Genomic DNA, 20944 nt, shown 5'->3' on the forward strand with positions numbered 1-20944 from the left:
CTGAGCTCTCAGAGAAGAGAGAACATCTAGGTCAGGGTGAGCGCTGGGTGTCTGTTACAGCCCAGGGAGGGCCAGGTGCCCTCTTTGGCTGAGAGAGGTGGGAGAGGATGTTTTAAGTCTAAGTGAAGTCTGAGAGATGGCCTCCAAGTGCTTCCCTTTGGCCAGGCCCGCAGACAGCGATTCTGTAAGAGACCAGCACCTCCCCAGGCCTCGGTTTGTGGACCTCTGTTCTTTCAGCCCCGTGCAGGCAAACATTGCATAACCTGATTGCATTTATCACTGTCTCCCCAGAGCCACCCGGTTAGCCCTCCAGCCAGAACCAGGCTTTTCCTGGGGCATTTTGTTTTCTTTTAGCTGTCTTGTGTCAACAGTATTGGGCCAGATTTTGCTTAGTTGTGTTCGATCCAGTCTGAAGGAGTCCCTGGGTGGTGCAGATGGTTAATGTGCTCAGCAGCTAACCAAAAGGCTGGAGGTTTGAGCCTGCTCAGAGGAGCCTTGGAAGAAAGACCTGGCGATCTGCTTCTGGAAAGTCAGCCATTGAAAACCCTGTGGAGACAGTTCTACTCTGACATATGTGGGGTCGTCATGAGTCGGAACCAGCTCGATGGCAGTGGGAACTTGGACTGGATCCAATCTGAGAGTCAGCTCGTTCACTTTTACCGAGATTGTTGATATTTTGGTCTTGTTAAAGCTGCCATTCTAAATTATGTCCTTGTTTATCGTATGTTCCAGCTGTTTTTTACTTCGCCCCATTTTCTTCTGCTTTATGTTCTATTAATAGAATCTTCTTTGCTCTGTTTTACCCTCAGAGATTTAGAAGGTATAAACCAAAAAAAAAAAAAAAACCTCCTGTCATCAAGTCGATTCCAACTCATAGTGAGCCTATAGGACAGAGCAGAACTGCCCCATAGGGTTTCCAAGGAGCGGCTGGTGGATTTGAACCACCGACCTTTTGGTTAGCAGCCAAGTGCTTAACCACTGTACCACCAGGCTGCTTGGAAGGTATAGAGAACCATAATCTTTACGGGGGGATAGAAGCTTTTCCCCAGTTTGGTTAAACTTGCGGACTTTGAGGAGGTTGATTGTCTCCCACAGTGTGGAAAGATAACTGAAGGAGAAAGGCCCGGAGTTGGGGCAGAATTGAGGTGCCGGGAGCCTGGTTCCTGTGACGGGACACGTAGGCCGCGGCTCAGCAAGGATCTCCATGTCTGCGCGAGCTCACTCTTCCTTCCACCTGGGCTCCAGCTGGAGGCCGAGGAGCCCGGGCCAGGCTGCTGTCCACTGGGTCTGGGCAGTGCCTTCGGGTGCACACCGTGTCGTGGCCCCGGTCTCTGCGCCTGCGTGGCTTGGGGTCGACTCCGTCTTTGTAAAGAGTTGATTTTATGGGGAGCGGCGTGTGCTCCTGCGCTTGGGTGGTGCTCTGGTGTAAAGCTGGCCCCTGCTGCGTAAGGCTGCTAAGCTCACCCTGGGTGTCTTTGCAGGTATTGTGCAGAGCGGGTGGGTCTGCCTGCCCCGTGTTTGTGTGCGAGCACGGTGCGGTGCGTGCATCCTCTGGATATCTTTGTGGCGTGCTCCTGTGAGTTCACAGAGCCGACGGACAAGTTTCACTGCTTTTCTCCTGCCTGCGGGACTGCGGCTGTCCTGTCGCTGTGCTTGTTGGGGGGCCCTGCCAAGAGCAGTCTTCAGTGACGGGGGTGTGGTCTGGCCGGTCGTGGCGGGGAGAGGCACGTCTCTCCCTCGGGAGCTGGGCAGGGAGGGTGCCCCGTCCTTGGCGGCTGAGCACTTTCCTCTGCCCCCTCTCCTTAGCACACTCAACACCCTCGGCAGCAAGGGGTATGTCCTCCCTCAGCCTTGGCTGGAGCAGAGCCTTCTCTTGCCCTGTGGCACCCAGAAAGACAGGTGGAGCCAGCCTCCCCTGCCCCCACTCTGCCTCCCGCCTGGATGTGCCTGTCCCTGCATGTCAGGGCCTGGGACCTCGGTAAGGCCAAGGTTAGGAGGACTGGCTTTGAGGAACTGAAAGTAAGTATTCAGGACTCCTGGCTTCCTCCCCTGACAGATCTGAGTTGTCTGTGGTTGGTTGGCTCCTCCTCAGTTCTCCAAAACTGAGGATCATGAGGTGTTCTTCTGAAACTGACCTCAAAGAGGTCGCCTCTGGGAAGGTACCCTAAGGAGAGAGGAGAGTGGGAAGGTGCCCTAAGGGGAGAGGAGAGACATCTCTGAACTGGCTGCACATCACATCCCTCCAGAGCAGCTGCTGTGCCTCCTCAGAGTCTGAGGAGCCGAAGGCCACGCAGAGCGCAGGGCAGCGTTGTTGGGTCCCAGGGATTCTGGCTTCTCTGCAAGTGTAGGAGCAGTGGCTGAAGTAACAGAGTGAACATAGGCCTTAGATTCTTCAGGCAGCTTTTGTTCCAATCCAGCCCACCTGAGGGGTCGCAGCCTCCGGGCCTGCTCTCTGCCCTGCCCCCACCAGGCCCAGGCCTCCCCCAGGGCAGTCCCTACGGGCTCACTCAGCATTTCTGACTTAGCTCAACCTCAGTCTCTTTGTCCTGTAAATCCTCCTGGATAACTCTGTGGGTTTGTCTTCCTCCTGTTCTTGTTAAGTGCCATCGAGTCCATTTCGACTCACAGGGACCCCATGTACAACAGAACGAAACACTGCCCAGTCCTGCGCCATCCTCACAATCGTTGTGCTTGAGCCGACTGTGTCAGTCCATCTCTTTGAAGGTCTTCCTCTTTTTCACTGACCCTTTACTTTACCAAGCATGATGTCCTTCTCCAGGGAATGGTCACTCTTGATCACACGTCCAAAGTACATGAGACGTAGTCTCGCCATTTTTGCTTCTAAAGAGCATTCTGGCTGTACTTCCTCCAAGACAGATCTGTTCATTCTTCTGGAAATCCATGGTGAAATCCTAAATGCCTAACCCACCATATTCAAACCCTGGATCCCAGACCTCTGTCAGCTGGTCTTGCTTCAGCTGTGTATGCTCACTCCACCACCGCCCTCCATGCCAAGCCAGCTGGTGTTGCTGCTGTTGTCAGTTACTGGCTGGTCCATTTTGACTCATGGTGACCCCACGTGTGCGGAGTAGAACTGCCCCGTAGGCTTTTCAAGACTGTGACTCTCAGATTGGATTGCCAGGCCTATCTTTCCAGGCTTCTCTGAGTGGGTTCGAACCGCCAATCTTTTGGCTAGTAGTCAAGCGCTAACCATTTGTGCCAGCCGGAGACCCCTCCAAGCCAGTCTCCTGTATGACCTTCACAGAAGCCCTCCACCCCACGTCCATGCCTGCTCCTGCTGCAACTCTCCCTGGGTCCTCACCTTTCTGATCACCTACACTTCAGGGCCTGACCCAGCTCTCACCTGGCCTCTCTGTGGCAGTTCCTAGCCTGTCTCCCCGTCCCCGGATTCCCATGGTCGTGGAGTCTATCCTCCCCGTCCCCGGATTCCTATGGTCGTGGAGCCTGTCTCCCCGTCCCCGGATTCCTATGGTCGTGGAGCCTGTGCTCCCCGTCCCCGGATTCCTATGGTCGTGGAGCCTGTCTCCCCGTCCCCGGATTCCTATGGTCGTGGAGCCTGTGCTCCCCGTCCCCGGATTCCTATGGTCGTGGAGCCTGTGCTCCCCGTCCCCGGATTCCTATGGTCGTGGAGCCTGTCTCCCCGTCCCCGGATCTCTATGGTCGTGGAGTCTGTGCTCTCTGTCCCTGGCTTGTGCACGAGTTGTTTTCACACACCTGAACAGAGTCGCCTTTGAGGGCCGGGTCCAGAGTCCTATCTCAACCCCATCCCCCACGACCCGCATTGAAATGCCTCCCCTGAGCAGGTGAGCCTGCGTGAGGGACCCTTAAGCACCTCCCTACCCCCAGCCCTGCCCACCCTGCCTCTTCTCTGCTCTGGCCTGAGCCCACCCAGAGAATGGGGAGAGGAACGGTCTTTTTGAAATGGGGCATCTGAGCAGCATGGGCATGAGCTCCCAGCCCAACACCTGAGGGGCCCAGAAGAGGGTGTGTAAGAAACTCCAGGTTTACGTCCTAGCCTCAGCAGCCCTAGCCTGGGGGGCAAAAAGAGCTTCTCTCTCAGAGTTCTAACCATAGTCCCAGAGTTGAGTCTCATTGGCTTGGCTAGGGTCATGTGCCCATCTCTCAGCCAATCCCATCACCAGGCTGGCATATAGTGATTGGCCAGCCGGGTCACATGCCCTCCCCTGGAGTCGGGGCTGGAGTCACCACCGTGGATCAGCTTGAGCTGAGTGTAGAGGGAGGAGGCTGGGACACTGGTACAAAGGAAGGGAACGGATCCTGGGCGTGCAGAAACCTTAGATGCTCACACATCCCCGTTCTTCAGCCACTGGCAATGGCCCTACGCTCTGATACCTGTGGGAATTATAAGGAGGGCAATACATCCCAGGCTCCGGCTGTGCCAACGCATTAGGAGACAATTTAGTGAGTGAGAAAGATAAGAGGGAAAAGGGAGGAAGCTGTTGCTTTTGAGGAAAGGGAGTTGTGAGTCCTCTCAGCCCTGGAGGATGTCCATCCTTACTGCCTGGCTGGTTTTCAGCTGCTCCGCTCACGCAGCCCTGAGCACACACTCAGGCACGCACACCGCACGCTGATGCACCTGTGCACACATAGACATAGACTGTCACGGGTGCACTGAGCAAGACCCGATCCCTCTCTGGGCAGCTGGCTGCTCCAGATATCCCTGGGGTCAGGGTCTCTAGTCTTAGCTGTTGAAGCAGGAAGAGCCAGCCAGTCCCTCTCTGCCTGTTGGTCCCCCCACCCCCCACCACAGCAGGAAGGGTGAGAGCAAGGATGAGCCGGGTACAGGCTCTCCAGTAAGGTTTGCCTGCGGCCCCTTGCAGACAGGAATATGTCAGACGCTCTGAGATTACCTCCCCGTGACAGATCCACAGGCACAAAAGCCTGCAGCCTTCCTGCCTTTGTCCCAGCTCCATCTCTTCCCTGTCCCAGCCCACTGCACCCTGGCCTCCTAGTCCCCTCCCTGTCCCTAGTACCAAGAGCAAGGGCCGGGACCGCTCAGAGTCCTACCCCAAGTCCCCACAGAGCCCGAAAGAGAATCCCACTCTAAGGGGCTCTCGGCTCTTTGAATGCACCCTCTCTTGGAAGGCAGAAGTGCGGGGAAGGGGCTTTGTTCCCGAGGCAAGAGGCTGTGGATGCATGCCGGACCCTCCTCAGCAGTGGTACCCCGCCCCTCCGTCCCTCCAGGGCCTCCCTAATAGCAGCTTTTCCATGTAGGCCCGTTCCCAGTAGCTGAGCCAGAAGTCCTGTTCCTGCCCAGATGCTGCCAGCCTGTTTCCCATCACACTAAATTGGTCTCCTCCTGTGCTGTGTTTAGGGCCCTGCCTGCCCCCACACCCAGCCCAGCACTTCCATTTACAGAGCTGGGTGTCCTGTCCTGTAAACCCCCTGCAGAGTCTTACAGGCCCAGCCTGTGACGTCCGCCCCCTGGCCTCTGCCCTGTGCCTTCAGGGACCCTGGGCCAGGAAGAGGTAGGCGTCACCCGCCTCATGTCCTAGCGGTCGTATGTGCTTGTCATTTCCCAATTGCTGGGACTCACAACTGATAATCTGTCCTGGTCAGAGTCACTTCCGACATCCACTTTCCTCTGGGACTAGCACTTGGGACGCCGCCCTCAGCTTGCTTCTTTAGTGCAAGGGAGGGTCCCTATGGCACAGGAGCAGCATGGGGAGGGGGTGGGCCACGCAGCTTGCTCACGGAGGCAGAGGAGGAGTGGCATCCTAGAGAAGGGTCCAGATCGGGGTGGACCCCAAAAACGCATCCCCTTTCCTCTTGTGTCCTGGCCGACACACTGGCCAGAGGAGCTCCGGCTCCCTCACCAGGCGAGGGCTGTTGGCCTGGGGCCTGCCAGTAGCCCTACCTCGGGATTACTCATTATTAATTATTGTTGTTTGCCCAGCCTGTGGTGGAGTGCCTTGACCATGCACTTGGGGCACAGGCTAAAAAGGACGTTCCCCGTCACCCTGGGTGAAGGGCCTCTGCCTCTTCCTTTCCTGCCCCTAAAGGCACGCAGGCCCTCGCTGTTCAGTGCAGGAGAGCCTCGCTCCCTCTGAAGGTGGGTGTCCGTGGTGTGCAGTGTTAAATATGCACGTGTGCGCACACGCGGAGGTTGTTCAAAAAGAGAAACAGCTTCCGAACCAGACCTGACCCTGACTGGTCCGGAGTTGTACACACAGGGTGACCTCTCCAAGCTCCAGCTTCCACCTCTGCTGAAAAGTGGGGATGATCAGGCCCTCGTTGTGTACCCCCCTGGGTCAGCAAGCTGTGAAGTGGTCCTGTAGGTTTCAACTTAATAAAAGAAGAAGCGTGGCCGGCTTTAGGCGTTCTGGTCTGCAGGGGCCCGAGGAAGACCAGCTCAGCTTCTGGCTTTCCCAGACTAGCTCGGCTCTGGGGCTGCCTTCAGCACGTGTACCTGCATCTGAGTGTCTCTGAGAGGACCCATGTGTGGCGATGGTAGGATCGAGGACAGAATTCTCCTGGGAGTCAAGAGTCAAGCTGGGATGGCCCTCTAGGCAAGGCTGAGATGAGTCCAGCCAGGTTATCGCTGAATGCATGACCTCCAGGGCGGCCACCACCCAGAGCCACGTGAGCCTGGGGTCCCTGCACCAAAGGCATTCAGGGCCAGCTGCCTGCGAGGTGATTCAGCCTCAGTTCTCCCCAGCGTGTGTCATGGGTCAGCCCTCTTTCTTCCCCACCACAGCAGCTGTCCCCCAGAGCCTAGGCCTGTTCCCGCAGCGTCCCTACCCTGCCCAGCAGCCTCCAGGCTTGGGAGACTGGACTCTTGGTCATGACCTAAGGTAGGGGAAGCCATGAAGTTCTAGCCAGAGCAAGTGGCCTCCTGGGAGAGGCTCTGCTCCGTCTCCTTTCCTCCTTTATCGTAAATCGCCCGGGCCACAGCCTGCCTCCTTGGCACTCCGTGGAGGGGAATTTTCTCAGTGATGGAGTTAATGGGAAACATACACCCATTCTCCCTTTTGTCTGGTGACAGAAGCGCTGCAAACAGATCCATCTTGACCTGGAAGACTTGGCTGGTGGTTCCTGGGGTCAGAACCAGCTGGACCAGAACATGGAGGCATTGACCTTCCCCTGCGCATCCCCTTGGGTGACAAGCTCAGGAGGCAGTCTCCTCTCTCACCCTCCTTGTCCTTCCCCAGGGACAGGGCGAGGCCGCTGTAAGGCTGGAACGGGGTATGCTGCGCAGAGCTTCTGAGAAGGGCCAGCCCTGCCAGACTGTCTGGGGAGAGACCCAGAGAGCGGAAGCTGCAGGCCCTGCTGGCAGCGGCCACAGGGGACGGTTCCGTCTTGTCAGTTTTAGGTTCAGACACGTCCGTTCCTCACCCTCAAACTCTGCCTCTCCCCCGAGTTGTTGACTGAAGTTTCCCGGGTCCCGTTTCCCGTCGGGGGCTTCCCAGCCTCCACTTGCATGCATCCCAGCTGGGTGGAGCTGGGCAGGGCCTTTCAGAGCAGCTCCTGGGCCCTGGGAAAGCTCAGCCCCCTCCAGTCCCGAGTCCTCTGCACTGCTCCTTCTCCCACCCTGAGCCGCCCGCCCTGGGAGGCTTGAAGGGGCCTGTGGAAGCGTAGCCCTGCATTTCCCACGGCCCAGGGGTCCACGGTGTGGACGTGCACCAGCCCTGTCTCTTCTGCTTGGCCTCCCTGCCCTGCGCCTTGAAAGGGAGGACCGAGCCCTGTGTCTGTGGTACCAGCCGGGACAGGAACGGGCTTGCTGAGTTCAGGAATTGGTCACACCAGAACTGGAGCAGGAAGTACAGCTCTTGCACCTGGCTGTTTGCCTTCTGGAGCTACAGCTCCCGGGAACGGCCCCCTGGCTGGTGCCCACTCCTGCTCCCACTCTGGAGCCAGCCTCTGGGATTTTCCAAGGAAGGAGAGGTTCTGCCTCTGCCTCTGCTAATTTTTTGCTTCTCTGACCTTCACAAAAGGAGCCTGGTGGTGCAGTGGTGAAGAGCTACGGCTGCTAACCAAAAGGTCGGCCGTTCAAACCCACCAGCCGCTCGCTGGAAACCCCATGAGGCAGTTCTGCACTGTCTTGTAGGGTCAGTCGGAATCGACTCAACAGCAAAGGGTTTAGGTTTTTTGTTTTGTTTTTTTTTTAAACCTTCACAGAAGCAGGGCAGGGGAGAGGATTTTGGGGGCGAGGGGAGGTGGGGATTCTGATGAAGCCATCCATCCACCTGGCGTACCTGTCCTCCTCAGTCTGGACAAGGGCCGTGTCCTCCCTTGCCTCTTGTCACCTCCAGGACAGTGGGTCTTGGGGAAGTGAGGGAAGGGGTGTGTGTGGGTGCATCCTAGTCTATACCAATAGCAAAGCCTCTCTCCAGAAGTTGTCCTGGGACCCTAGCAGCTGGGCCAGCTTCGGCCAAGCCCCTGCTGGTGCTTCCATCGAGGGAGTCTGCCACAGACGGAACCATTAATCCCTTAAATTGGATCAAAGTCTCCCTGAAAGGCCTCCCCTTACTGAGGCCCCGACTCCAGGGATCACCCTCCAATGTGTGGGAAAATACACCGACCTCTCTTCCAGGCAGCAGGCAGATTTTTTTTTTCCTTTTGGAAAGACAGCTTATCAAATAAGGTTAACAGGGTTTTTGTTCATGACTGTTTTCTTCTCACTACCCTCCCTCCAAATAAAAAAATAAAGCGTGCTCAGAATCATTTTCCTGGGATTTTCCCTCCAGATTCATTGCTGGGAATCAGCATAAGAACGAGGTTGTGAAACCCCACGCAGGCAGCCCCTTCTCTCTGTAAATCCCCAGAGCAGGCAGCTCAGGGCCCTGCCCGGGTAACTGTGCTGACAGACTTGCCCCCAGGGTATTCCTCCAGGGCATTCCCCAAATCCTAAAGACCACCCTCTCCACACCTCCCCTCCAGAGATAAAGCTTCCTCCTCCTGGAAGATAAGTTAAAATAAGGTTAAGAGCTTGGCTGCTAACCAAAAGGACAGCAGTTTCAATCTACCAGCTGCTCCTTGGAAACCCTATGTGGCAGTTCTGCTCTGTCCTGTAGGGGCGCTAGGGCAAGGGGAGGGGTGCCAGGGACCCCTGTACACTGACCGGCCTTGGCACCAATCCTGGGGCAGCTCCTGTGGGGGGGGCCTATTAGCCCCCGGCTTTGTGCACATCACACCTGACCTCTGAAATGCAAAGACCTCCACCTCTGAGTCTCCAGGGCCACTCAGCCACTGCCCCCCTGCAGGTGTATTTACAACAGAAGCTGTGGGAGGTGCCGGTTCAAGCCATGCTGGACTTGGCCCCCATCTCTCCCTCCCGGTCTGGGCTTGGCACCCCTGCTCCCTCCTGGGCCTTCACACCAGCCCTCTGCAGACTGGGCCCGGGTGCCTTTCCCAGCCATCCCCCTGCTCCACCCCGACGGTGCCTGGCCCTTGGGGATTTTCTTTGGCGTGCAGTCACCTTTTAGCCCCACTTGTTCAACGCGGAGCAGAGTGCTTTGCAGCTCAGAGGGCCTCGGCCTTGAGTGCTCTGTCTCTGGGGTAACCACTGCTTGGCCATACTCCTGCCCTTTCCCTGCCCCCACCCCAGCTCAGTCAGGCTGTTGATTGTCATTGGCAGTGTCCCCTTAAACATTAAAAGAAAAAAAAAACTTGCATTGTACTCTGGTTGTAGAGAAACAGTCTTAAAAAGCAGAAAGATGAAGGACGTCCTGGGGTACCTTCTCCCCAAGAGAGTTGCTTTTCCACTCTGGTACACTTGGTCCTACCCCTACGGCCACATTCTATCACCTGCTTCCCTGGACGCCACCAGCCCCTCCCCCACAACACAGAGGGCCCTCTGTCCCAACTCTGTGCTGCCAGCCCTGTCCCCAGGGTGCCCCCTCCCTCACCCACTGCTCCAGCCCATCCAGCCACCTGCCCATCCCCAAACATGCCCCACCCTTGTTTTCTTGCATCAACCATCGGGATCCGCCTTGCGTTGTAATCTGCTTTACCCTCACGGTCACCCCTGCAGGGCCAGCTTTGCCTCAAATCCTGCTGTTCCTTTGAGGCTTCTTCTACTCAGTCCTGTAGGGTCGCTGTGAGTCAGAACGACTGGCCGGCAAAGGGTTTGGTTTGGTTTTTTTTTTTTTTTAAGTTTAGTAAAGGATCCCTGGTGGCACAGTGGTTAAAGTGCTCAGCTGCTAACCAAAAGGTCAGCGTTTTGAACCCATCAGCTTCTCTGCAGGAGAAAGATATGATGGTCTGCTTCCTTAAAGATTACAGCCTTGGAAAGCCTGCGGGGGGAGTTCTACTCTGTCCTATAGGATCGCTCTAAGTCGGAATGGACTGGATGGCTCTGGGTTTTTAGTTTAGTCACTTACTCCCTGAAGCCTTCTCAGATACACTCCCCAGCCCCTCCCACCACCAGAGCTGGTGGGCCCTTTCTCCTTTGGGTCCACAGGAAGCTAAGATTCAGTGTTTGCTTTCCAAGTGGTTGCCTTCCTGAGGCATCCTTTTTCCCTCTGGTGTCTGAGTGTGAGGGGCCGTCTTCGTCACGGTGCCGGGTCCTCCTCGGCCCTCTGTATGTACTTGTTGAGTGAGTGGGCACCTGTAGCTCTTACCTGTGGAAGTGCAGTGAAGCCCCAGCACCAGCATTACCGGAAGGGGGCCACGAAGGCTGCAGTGGGTCCTGAAGCCTGTGGCCCCTCCCCAAAACAAGGCCAGGCTGGGGGGCAGGGAGTCCAGGGGAACCACAGAGCGGAATCCCCGGGGGAGAGCAGCAGCGACCTGCTGGCACGCCAGCCCGGCTGGGTGACTCAGCGGCACCAGCAGCTTTGGAGACCTGGCAGGTGGAGGCAGGTGGAGCCAGCCGGGGCTGCAGACAGATCTTCCCCACCCCAGTCAGCACTCCCTGGGGGCACACATGGGGTGGCGGCTAGCCCTCCCCTCCATGTCTTCTCTGGGCTGCCGTGTGCAGCACCGCCCTGTGGGGTCAGCCGGTGGAGTCAGGCCACCTGTGGGCCGGAGTTATGGTGAGAAAGAGGCTGTGTCATCCCAGACAGGGCAGGTGCTGCTGAGGGGAGGCCTAGCTGGCCTCTGCCCTCGGGGCTTTGTGCTGCGGTCTTTGGGTTCAAGGAGACAGCTCTTCTCTGTAGTACTAAGACTGCTGCCCTCAAATGGCCCTGCCTCCTGGGTCTCTGTAAAGAAGCTTCCGCAGTTTCTGGGGCACCGCCTGCCTCAGAGACGGGCACTGTAAGAGGGCAAGATGAGAAGATCAGGGGAAGGCGGTAGGGGACGTTGTTGGGCTGGTTCAGAGCTTGAGTCCCATCGTCGCCCAGCGCGAGCCCTGCTGCCATCTCGGGAGCAGAGAGGCCTCAGAGCCGGTTGTCTGCCACGGGCATGACCGCAGGGTGGTTATCTGCCGCCCTCCCTGTCTTAGAGGTTAGGAGTCTAACGGGATCAAGGCAGCAGGAACCTCTGAATGGGGGATGGGAACATCTACAGACAGGAAGCAGGAGACCCTCGCATCGGACATCCCATCTGTCTCTGGGACACTCCCCGTACCTCACTTTACCCAAACAGTAGGAGTTGTGTGGTGTTGAGTCGATGACAACTTGTAGCAACCCTATAGGACAGAGTAGAACTGCCCCCATAAGGTTTCCTAGGCTGTGATCTTTATGGGAACAGATCGCCAGGTCTTTTCTCCTGCTGGTGGATTGGAACCGTGGACCTTTTGGTTAGCAGCTGAGCACTTAATCTTGTCGCACCAGGGTTCCTTACACAGTAGGGGAATGTCCTATAAATGAATGGATAACAACAGAACCCAGGCATACCCTGGGATCAGCTGAAGGTGGCCGGTGTCCCATGAGTAGCTGGGGGTATGTAAATGCTTGACCCAGCGCACCTCCCATGCATTTCCCATCTTCACCCATCAGCTCCTGTCAGCGTGACTTGACTGTCTAGAGAGGGTTGTGCAGGTGGGGTCCTGCTGAAGGAGTGTAGGCTCCGGGAGGCGGGCGGTGGGGGCCACGGTCCCCCACAGGAGGCTCCTTTTTCTGTTTACCCACAGGAGCCATGGGGCTAGCTGTCCCAGTCATGGTGACCACAGGTGTGTGTGCCATACGGAACAGAGACCGTGCAGAGGGTCAGAGCGGACGGACCCCTCTCCCCAGCAGGCCTTCTCTCGGAGAGGCCCAGGGCTAGGTGCTAGTGTGGGTTTTGGATGGCAGAGAGGGCGGTCATTCATTCATCAGAGGTGTGGGGGACTCACAGCACTGAGCTGGGGGGCTCGTAGCCTCGTGTACCCAGGCGCTCCGTGAAGGTGGTTCCCAGGGCGTTGTCACTAGAAGCGCAGTGCTCGGATGAGCCCTGGCCTCAGCTCCCCGGGCCTGAGAGTGAGGATTCTGGAGGCAAAGGAGAAGACAGCTCTGCTTGGCCGACTTAGAGAACTGTCCTCACTGGTGTTCCCTCCCCAGGTCTGCTACCTGTGCCACAGCCTGCTGACCCTGGCCGGGATGGTGGTCAGCTCACAGGACATCACCCCGGACCAGTGGGTGAGTCTCCCAGAGGCCGGTGCAGGGGGAGGTCCCAGCTGTGTCTTCTCCCCCGAGCAGTGTGGGATCAGCCGGGATGGAGTCCAGCCTACTGTTGGAGCTGCAGAGTGGGAGGCTGAGGAAGAAGTGGGCTGAGGACAGCCAGGGGCTCGCCTCCCTCCAGGGTCCCACGAGGCGTTCCCAGGGGATACTGACCTTGCCCCCAGCAATTACCTCAATCCTCTCCTCCCTTTCCTGCCCACCCTTCCTGCCCTACTTCTGAGTGGTCACTCAAATATGTCCCTTTCTTTCTCTGGCTTTGTTTCCCCCTCCACTTTGGATGCACCTGGCCTATGCCACGTGCCCCCCATGGCCCCACCTCCACAGGGGGAGCTGCAGCTGCTGTGTGTACAGTTGGATCGCCACATCAGCACCCATATCCGGGAAAGCCCTCAGGCCATGCACCGGACCAAGCTCAAGGATCTAGCCACCCAGATCTACATCCGCTGGCAGGAGCTGCTGGCCCACTGCCAGCCCCAGGTGGTGCCCACCCCCCCCCCACCATGTCCCCTAGGCCTGGGAGGGGAGGGGAGGGAAGTGGTCAGGCAGGGCTGACCAGAGCAAGCAGCGTGTCCACCCCCACTGCAGCTGCTGAGCTTGTGGCTAGGAGATGGGGGAGAGGGGCAGTTGGGAAGGTGGAGATGCCTGGGGACCTTCATCATCCTTATCAAGAATCAAATGTCCAGTGTGGGGGTGAGTGAGGGGGCAGAGAGGAGCCCACGCCTGAGCAGAGGCAGAGAATCTTAGCTTTGGAGAGGGAAGAGCCTGGGCCAGGAGCACCCGTTGATCGTGAGCAGTGCCAGGAAGGGGCACCAGAACCACCAGCTGTCCACCCTCTGTCCGCTGGTCCTGCAGGCCTGAGGCTGGCCTCTGACTCTGCTACAGGAACCCTCACTCCCAGGCCGCCCTGGTCCCACCCTGCTTCTGAGAACAACCTCCACACCCTCAGCAGTACCTTCTACCCCAAAAACCAAACCCACTGCCGTCAAGTCAATTCTGACTCATAGCGACCCTATAGGACAGAGTAGAAGTGCCCCAAGGAGCGGCTGGTGGATTCTAACTGCCGACCTTTCGGTGAGCAGCCGAGCTCTTAACCACTGCGCCAGCAGTATTCTCTAGGTAATAATAAACCACAAAGCAGTTACTGTCGTCAGCTCTGACTCACAGCTAACATTTATTGAGTGCAGACCCTTTTCTGCAGGAGCCCTCAGTAATCCCCGTGAGGCAGGCATTGTTACTATCCCCACTTTACAGATAGAGGCTCTGAGAGGCTAAGTAGCTTGCCCCCTCACGCAGAAGGAGCTCGAAGCCAGCGTGACTCCAGAGCCGGCCTGCTAAGCTCCTGCCCTGGCCCCTGCTCTGGCCTCCCTCTTTCCGGCTGGACCGGCGGGCTTGAAGGAGCTTCCCTCTCTGAGCTCCTGACCCTGGACTGAGGGGAGCTGGGTCCGGGGAAGGCCATTTCTTCATCCAGCACCCCAAGGCTCCTCGGCTCTCAGCTTGTCTTCCCCTCTCTCCTTGTCCTTCCCGCATAACCTCTGACTCGGGGCTGACACGCTGGCCACAGGCTGTGGCCTGGCTCTCGGATTTTGCAAGTCTGTGAGAAAACTGGAGAAGAAGCCTCACTCTCAGTCCCACACCAGCCTCTGGTGGGAAACAGTGTTCGTCACACAAAGAGGGAAGGTGATTGGTGGCCCAGCACCACCTTACTTCCACACTCTGGGGGCCTGAGTGAGCCGTGAGCCACAGGCAGCCCCAGCAGAGGGCTCACCTTGCTGCGGTCAAGTGGCCTGTTGACCTGCTGTGTCCTTACCTGGACTGGGAGACCCAGGGGTCTTGCTCACCTGCGCCGCACAGAGGAGGTCTGCTGTTGTTAGTGGCCATTGAGTCGGCCCTTGACTCATGGTGACCCATGCGTAACGGGACAGAATGCTGCCCGGTCCTGTGCCAGCCCCATGATCGGATGTGGATCCAGAGGAGGCCTGCAGTGGATGTTGGATGGACGCTGGCACGTCCGGGAAGCCTGAGGACAGAGTGGGTGCCCCCCGGGCCCCAGATGGTCACTGCCTGTGTTTCTCTCACTGCCGCAGGTCCAGTACTTCTGCCCCTGGGAAGACATCTAAAGAAGGCCAGGGGCCGGCCCGGGACGTGAACAGGGCCCAGGGCACTGAGGAAGCAGAGGCCAGAGGCCCCCCAGATGCTGAGCAGCCTGATGAAGCAAGAGCCTGCCTCCACCACTGCCTCACTCCCACCCGCCCGGGAATCCGGCCTCTCGCTGCCTGACCCACCCCGCAGCCCCCTTCCCTCCCGGTCATCTCCTCTTCCCCAAGGCCTTTGTCTCTGTACAGCTAGTTTCCCTGGGCCTCCCTGCCGGCCGGCCTCAATCCTCCCCGCCCTCCTTCCTCTCTCGCTGTCACTAATGTGAGGTTTCTTTGTGCGTCTTAAAGTCTTATTTTCCACATCAGCGGTTTAGAAGACTTCCTTCCATCCCTGTCCTGAGGGCTCGTGCTCAGCTTTCCTTGTTTCCTGCTATCTCTGCTTGTGCTGTGCCGGTTGCCGTGAGTTCTCACCTCGGAAGGTCCTGCCACAGGCTCAGGCCCTGCCCACCTGGCAGCAGAGGGCTGTTTGTGTGGCTTGTGGGGGAGGGAGGGAGCCATGGAGGGGTGGGGGAGCAGCCCTGTGGCCTGAGAGCTGTCAGAAACCCCTGGAAGCAGGGATGGGGAACATTTGTTTGGAACCAGCCTCAGACCACTCCCCACTCCCTGCTCCTGGCTGGAGGATATAAGGAGTGAGTTGGAGGATCAGGGCTGTAATTACACTTAATTCAATTTAGTGTTGGGCTCTGAAATCAGCTCCCCAGACTTCGGAGTGGGAAAGGCAATCCCAGCTACCGCTTTTGCTTTCAGCCTTGCCCAGATCTGTTGTGGGTCCTGACCCTTTATGGGACTGGGGTGCTGGGATGTCTTTGACCTGTGCTCCATGAGAAGTGAGGGGCCCTCTGTACCCAGGAGATCCCTGAGTATCCATTTCTCTCTGCCCACCCCAACCCAGAGAAGCCAGTCCCAGTCTATGGCCTGACTATGTTCTGGGTTGAGATAGGGTTTTGCAGGGGGCACAAGAGGTAGGAAGTGACAGAGGATTACCCTTACCAAGCTGGCCTGTGCCCACTCCTCACCTCTGCCCTGGCTGTCTCCTGATCAAGCCTCACCATGGCTGGTATGGACTGCTTTCTCTCTGTGCCTTTTTCTTTACAGTCTTCCATGCCACGAACCGAAAACCAAACCCGTTGCCGTCCAGTGGATTCCGACACATAGCGACCGTGTAGGGTTTCCAAGGAGCGGCTGGTGGATTTGAACTGCTGACCTTTTGGTTAACAGAGGAGCTCTTAGCCACCGCGCCACCAGGGCTCCAGTCATGCCGTGGGGGTTAGGTTAAGGACCTTCAGGCCAAGTGGCTCAGTTTTCAGACCTGAGTCCGTCACTTCCTGGGCCTGTTACAAACACCGCTGCCTCCCTTTCTGGAGCCCTGGTGGCACAGTGGGTAAGAGCTAACCAAAAGGTTGGCAGTTCAAATCCACTAGCTGCCCCTTGGAAACCCTATGGGCAGTTCTACTGTGTCCTATAGGGTCACTATGAGTCAGAATAGACTCGACGGCAACAGGTTTATGGCTTCCCTCTCTGGGGCCCCAGGATGCTAGGAGCCTGGAGGCATCTATTATTCAGAGTTCAGGGCACCTGGCACACGGCTGGGTACCACACCGATGTCGCTCTGCCTCGGAGCCTCTGCCAAGAGATAGGTGGAAGAAACCCTCGCCAGGGTGACGGGTGTCCAGGCAACTCAGCTGAGAGTTCTGGTTTCTGTTCCTGGCTGCATCGCATGCCCTCTTGGCGGCGGCCCCTCGGAGGCCTCAATGGCATCAGATTGGCCTCAGATGCCGAGATGGAAGAGTGAGACACTGCCCAGGAGGCAAGCCTCCCTCAGGGCTGAACGTCCTGGCAGTTAACCCTGGGGGTGTCAACCCTTGGCCATTCAGTTCTCTCTGGAAACCTGGAAATCACCTTTGAAATTTCCCCTCTTTGTTCTCACTGCCCAGGGCAGAAAGGGAGTAGGGAGGTCTGAGAGGCTGAATTGGGGAGTTTCCAGTTCTCAAGCTGCCCCGACCCAGCTCTCAGGAAGCGATCAGGTGTGGACATCTGGGGCCCTTCTCCCCAGTCCTGGATCTTGTACACTTACCCCATCCTCCCCTGCTCCCCAAGCATACTCATCCGCAAGAGAGAAATAGATACCAAGGAGAGAGGAGGTGTTGGTGATGACTCAGTCCCTCTAGAGACTGGCTGTAACCTGAGCAGAGGTGTGCACTGCAAGGTCACCCAAGGGCGTGTGCTGTACCCCGGGACCTGCAACGGGCCCTCTAGGGGGCTGGCCTGGGCGCTGACCATATCTAAAACCAGTCTGGGCCCAGTGAGAAACTCAGGCTCCTGGATACCAAGAACTCCACAGTGGTGCTGGCAACACCACCGCTTTCCCTCCGGGTCTTTGACGTTTCCAGATCCCTAAGCTCCTGAGAAACGGCCGGGGGATATCCTGATAGAAGCCATTGGAAAAGCAGCATCCGGGGCTGTGATGACGGATGTCTTCCGGCTTCCTTTTGGTGGTGGTGGCAGGGAGGGACTGAGAAGGGAAAGGCTTCCCAGGTGGATGGCTTTGATAACTCTCTGCAGGAAGCAGAGGAAGTTATTTTCCTAAGTCCCCACTCACCTCCGTCCCTAGCCCCTCAGAAAGATCCCTGAAGGGCGGCAGACCTAGCCTTTTCCACTTCCCCAGCTGGGATGACAGTAGCTCCTTGGGAGTAGGCCAGGCGGCAGTGTTGGCTAGAGAGCCCCAGTATGCACCCCGGGCCTCCTCCCACTAGAAGGCTGCCTCGGGAAAGGTGGGAGATGAGTAGCTTGAATGAGGGACGCCATGGCGCATGGCCGGTGTACAGCAGAGAGGGGACTTGCTTTTCAGCTCAGACTCCTGGGCCCACCTCTAGGGGCTGCCACAGTAGACCCTTGGAGAACCTCAGAAGGTGTAGAGCAGATCTCGTCTGTCCTTCCTTGACTTCACCACAAGCAGTTGAGCAAATGGGGCAAGAAGGAGGGTCTGTTAAGATCTCAGGCCTGAAGGATGGACACTTTACCTAGAATATGCCAGACAGGTACAAGAGCCTTACCTTTTTCTCTCTTAATTAAGACCCAGAAATTAATTGCACTTTTATTAAATAGTGTGAATCATAAGCAAGTAATCATTCAGGAAACTTTATCCCCTGACTGTCCTCCACCCGTGAAAAAGGCCTGTTCTGGGAATGAACAGAAAACGGCCGGAAATGAAGGTAGAAACGAGGAGAAAGGGGACCTGAAGCTTTATCTCTGAGGGCTGTTTGGGAGGGAAGGCCTTGTGGAGTCTGTTAGCAAGTCTCTCCTTTCTGCCTATGTCGTCCTAGCTTCAGGGAACTGAAACACCACTGAGGTACAGAAGAAAACTGTCCCTGCCTGCGTGGAACCAAACCACCTTTTAAAACTTTCCACTGAGTCCACCCCACAGATGGAGCCAGGGAGCTCAAGTCACTGCCTGGAAACCCTTACACCTTAGAGGCTTGGCGGGAGGGGAGGAGGATGGTGGTATGGACGCTCAAAGGTGACGAAAAACAGGAACTGGATTGGATTGCATGGGGCCTAAAAATCCTCAGGATACCCTGTGACTAAGTGGAAATGCCAGGAATTAGGAGTCCAAAGACCTGATTTAAGAATCTGACCTTGTTAATTATCTACTGGACTTTGGGCAAGGTACTTAACCTTTCTAAGACTCATTTCATCTATGAAGGGGGAGAAACAGTTCCTAGTTATTAAAGGGTTGACAGGAGGGTGGAGTAAGGAGATGCCTGTGGAGGCAGGTTGCGAAATCTAAAGCAGAGAACAGATGTGAGGGCTATTTGCATATCAGTTTACCTGTACAGGTAAACAGACACAAGGTCCAATCAAGACCACTCGCATCTTCTCGCCTGGTAAGCTAAAGCAGAGAGCCTTCTCTGTCCATCCCATGCTAATCGTTAACTGGCTCTCCCTCTATCTCCAACATCTCTAAGGCTACAGCTTTTTTTTTTTTTGGTGGAAAGGGGCTGGAAAACGTGGCTTTGGCCAGCTCGGGAAAAGGGGCCTTTATATGTACCAGCAAAGGCCCGATTGTTACTGAAACCAAACTGGCCTGCTTTTCCCAATTATCTCCACCACTATTCTGGTCTCTGATTTTCTGATGCCAAGTTTTACCCAGAACAAAAGCTGCTGTCGGGGCTGATTTATAATCCAGATCTGCTGACAGAGCCCAAAATGTACCTCCCCTCGAGGACTGCACTCTTTAAAGTCACCACGGAAGCCCTCCCGCCTTTGGGCCCCTTCCTCTCTTCCCTTTGCCCCTAGCCAGGAAGCGGCACGGGCATCTGTCTCCAGGTGCCTATGGGGTGGCCTCTCCTGCGGCTTCTCTGTCCACCTGCCCAGCTCGGAGGACCAGTTGGCAGGGAGGACACCCCAGCACCGCCCAGGAGGCCAGAGCTACACGTTACTTCTAAGAGCGCTGTGGGCAAAGGCTGGCGGTTCTGCAGATGGGTTCTTCTTCAGCGTGGTTCCCCTCAGCCCCTTTGATCTGAACATCAGGGCTTATGCCACTTGTTAATAGGCTTCCCAGTGGCACCAGGAGTCATTTCCTGGGGGTAGGCTTTGGACAACAGGAGTCAAGGGGTGCCTTCACCGGGAGGTGGACAAAAGGCGCTGAGTGGTTTGCCTGGAGCGTGAGAATCAAGGGGCGGACCGCCTCCGGAGATTGATTGGGGTCTTCCTGGCCGGTGCAGCCCGTTCCCTTCTGAAGGGAGGGGCCATTGGGGGTTGGGGCAAAGACAGGAGGAAGAATTTTAGGCCCAGAGACAGACGACTCCGGTCCGCCCAGAAGAGAGGCCTTGGCTTCCCCTGCACCCCTTCTTCGGCTAGTCCGCAGTGGTTCACCTGCGTTCGTTCCGCTGGCCGGAGATTGGGGAGCCCCCTTCAATCTTATCGCGACCCGGCCCGCGGGAGGCCCTCGGGGGCCACTTCGGCTAGACCGGGTGAGTCCGATTCCCCGCGGCGAAGCCCGGGGTCCCTCCCCCGCCCCGCCTCTCGGCGGTGTGGCGCAGACAGCGGCTCGGAGTTGCGGGACTGCTGGGCACCGGGCGGGGCGGGTGTGCGAGCCCCCGGGCGGGAGGGCGGCGGCCCTGCGGGTCGCGGCGGGTCGCAGCCCCTCCTGGGCGGGCCCGGTACTGGACCCCCCCACCCCCACCCCGCCTGACGTCAGGGGGCGGGGGCGGAGAGCCGCGGCCGCGCTGGAGAAAGCGTCTGCGCCCGCCGCTGTGGCGCGGGGAGCCCGAGCCCAGGGTGCAGACCGAGCTGGGACCCAGGCGGGGGGCGGTGGACGGGAGCGCGGAGGAGAAGGAGGCGGAGGGCGGTGCAAAGGTAGGGCGGACCGCGGGCCCCGACGCGAGGGCGGCGCCCAGGGAGTCGAGCCGCGCGCAAGAGGTGAGTGAGGCCGGGGTTGCGCAGAGCCAGGGGCGCGGGGCGCCGCTTTGTCCCCGGTTCGGGCAGGGGCCGCCGCCCGCGTGAGAGGCAGGGCCGGGGGCGCAGGGAGGGGCGGCGGCGGCGGGGACAGCTGGCCGCCCGAGAGCCTTCGTGCGCTCCCCGCGGGCTGTCCTGGGGGTCGAGAGGAGCGGGGCGAGCTGTGTCTGCAGCCACAGGGGCCAGTGGGGAGGAGCGGGGCTAGGTGGAGTGGGGGTCCTTGCTCGTGCTGTCCGGCCCGTGGCTGGGATCCTCGCCAGGGTCCGGAACTGCCCCCGGCTCCTCCAACCCCGACGGAAAGTTTGGGGCGGGCTTGGCCTGAGGCCGATGTTGTGGATCAGATTTCCCTGCGCGGCCCCTTGTCCGCCTCCCGTTCCGCCTGGGAGGCGGGTTGTCCCGGAAAGCCTGGCCCCCGACCTGAGCCGGGCGCCCTGTCCCTGGCAGGAGCGCTCGCCTGCGGCCGCGGGAGCGCCCCGCTTCACTGTCGACGCTCTGGGTGGGCAGAGCCGGGGGGCACAGTGTCTGGGCCCCGCGCCCCTCCACCCCCAGGGGCTGCCCCTTTTCCCCGCCCCGGGAAGAGCTGGGGTGGGAGGCACCGCTGCGCGGGCAGACCCTCGGAGCGCGCCGCGGGGTCCCGCCTGGGCTTGGGGTAAGGGGCAGTAGGGAGCGCAAGGGGTGTGTTAGGATGGTTGTGGGTGAACGCAGCCCCAGTCCCCCGCCCTTCCCACGCTGGGGTTCCGGGCCGGCAGGGGGCGT

The 20944-nt window shown here is 58.2% G+C and overlaps 1 protein-coding gene across 1 annotated transcript in view; it reads left to right on the forward strand.

Annotated features, from left to right (window-relative positions):
* The window catches only part of FAM178B (family with sequence similarity 178 member B), a 127561-nt gene extending 112866 nt beyond the window's left edge, over positions 1-14695 (forward strand). The window contains exons 20-22 of the mRNA XM_012556317.2: positions 12459-12536; positions 12903-13055; positions 14663-14695. Coding sequence (XP_012411771.2) covers positions 12459-12536; positions 12903-13055; positions 14663-14695 — 264 coding nt within the window. The remainder of the gene's footprint in view (positions 1-12458; positions 12537-12902; positions 13056-14662) is intronic.
* Positions 14696-20944: the final 6249 nt, after the last annotated feature.

The sequence above is a fragment of the Trichechus manatus genome, unplaced genomic scaffold (assembly GCF_000243295.1).
Source record: "Trichechus manatus latirostris isolate Lorelei unplaced genomic scaffold, TriManLat1.0 scaffold00004, whole genome shotgun sequence".
Lineage (NCBI taxonomy): Eukaryota > Metazoa > Chordata > Mammalia > Sirenia > Trichechidae > Trichechus > Trichechus manatus.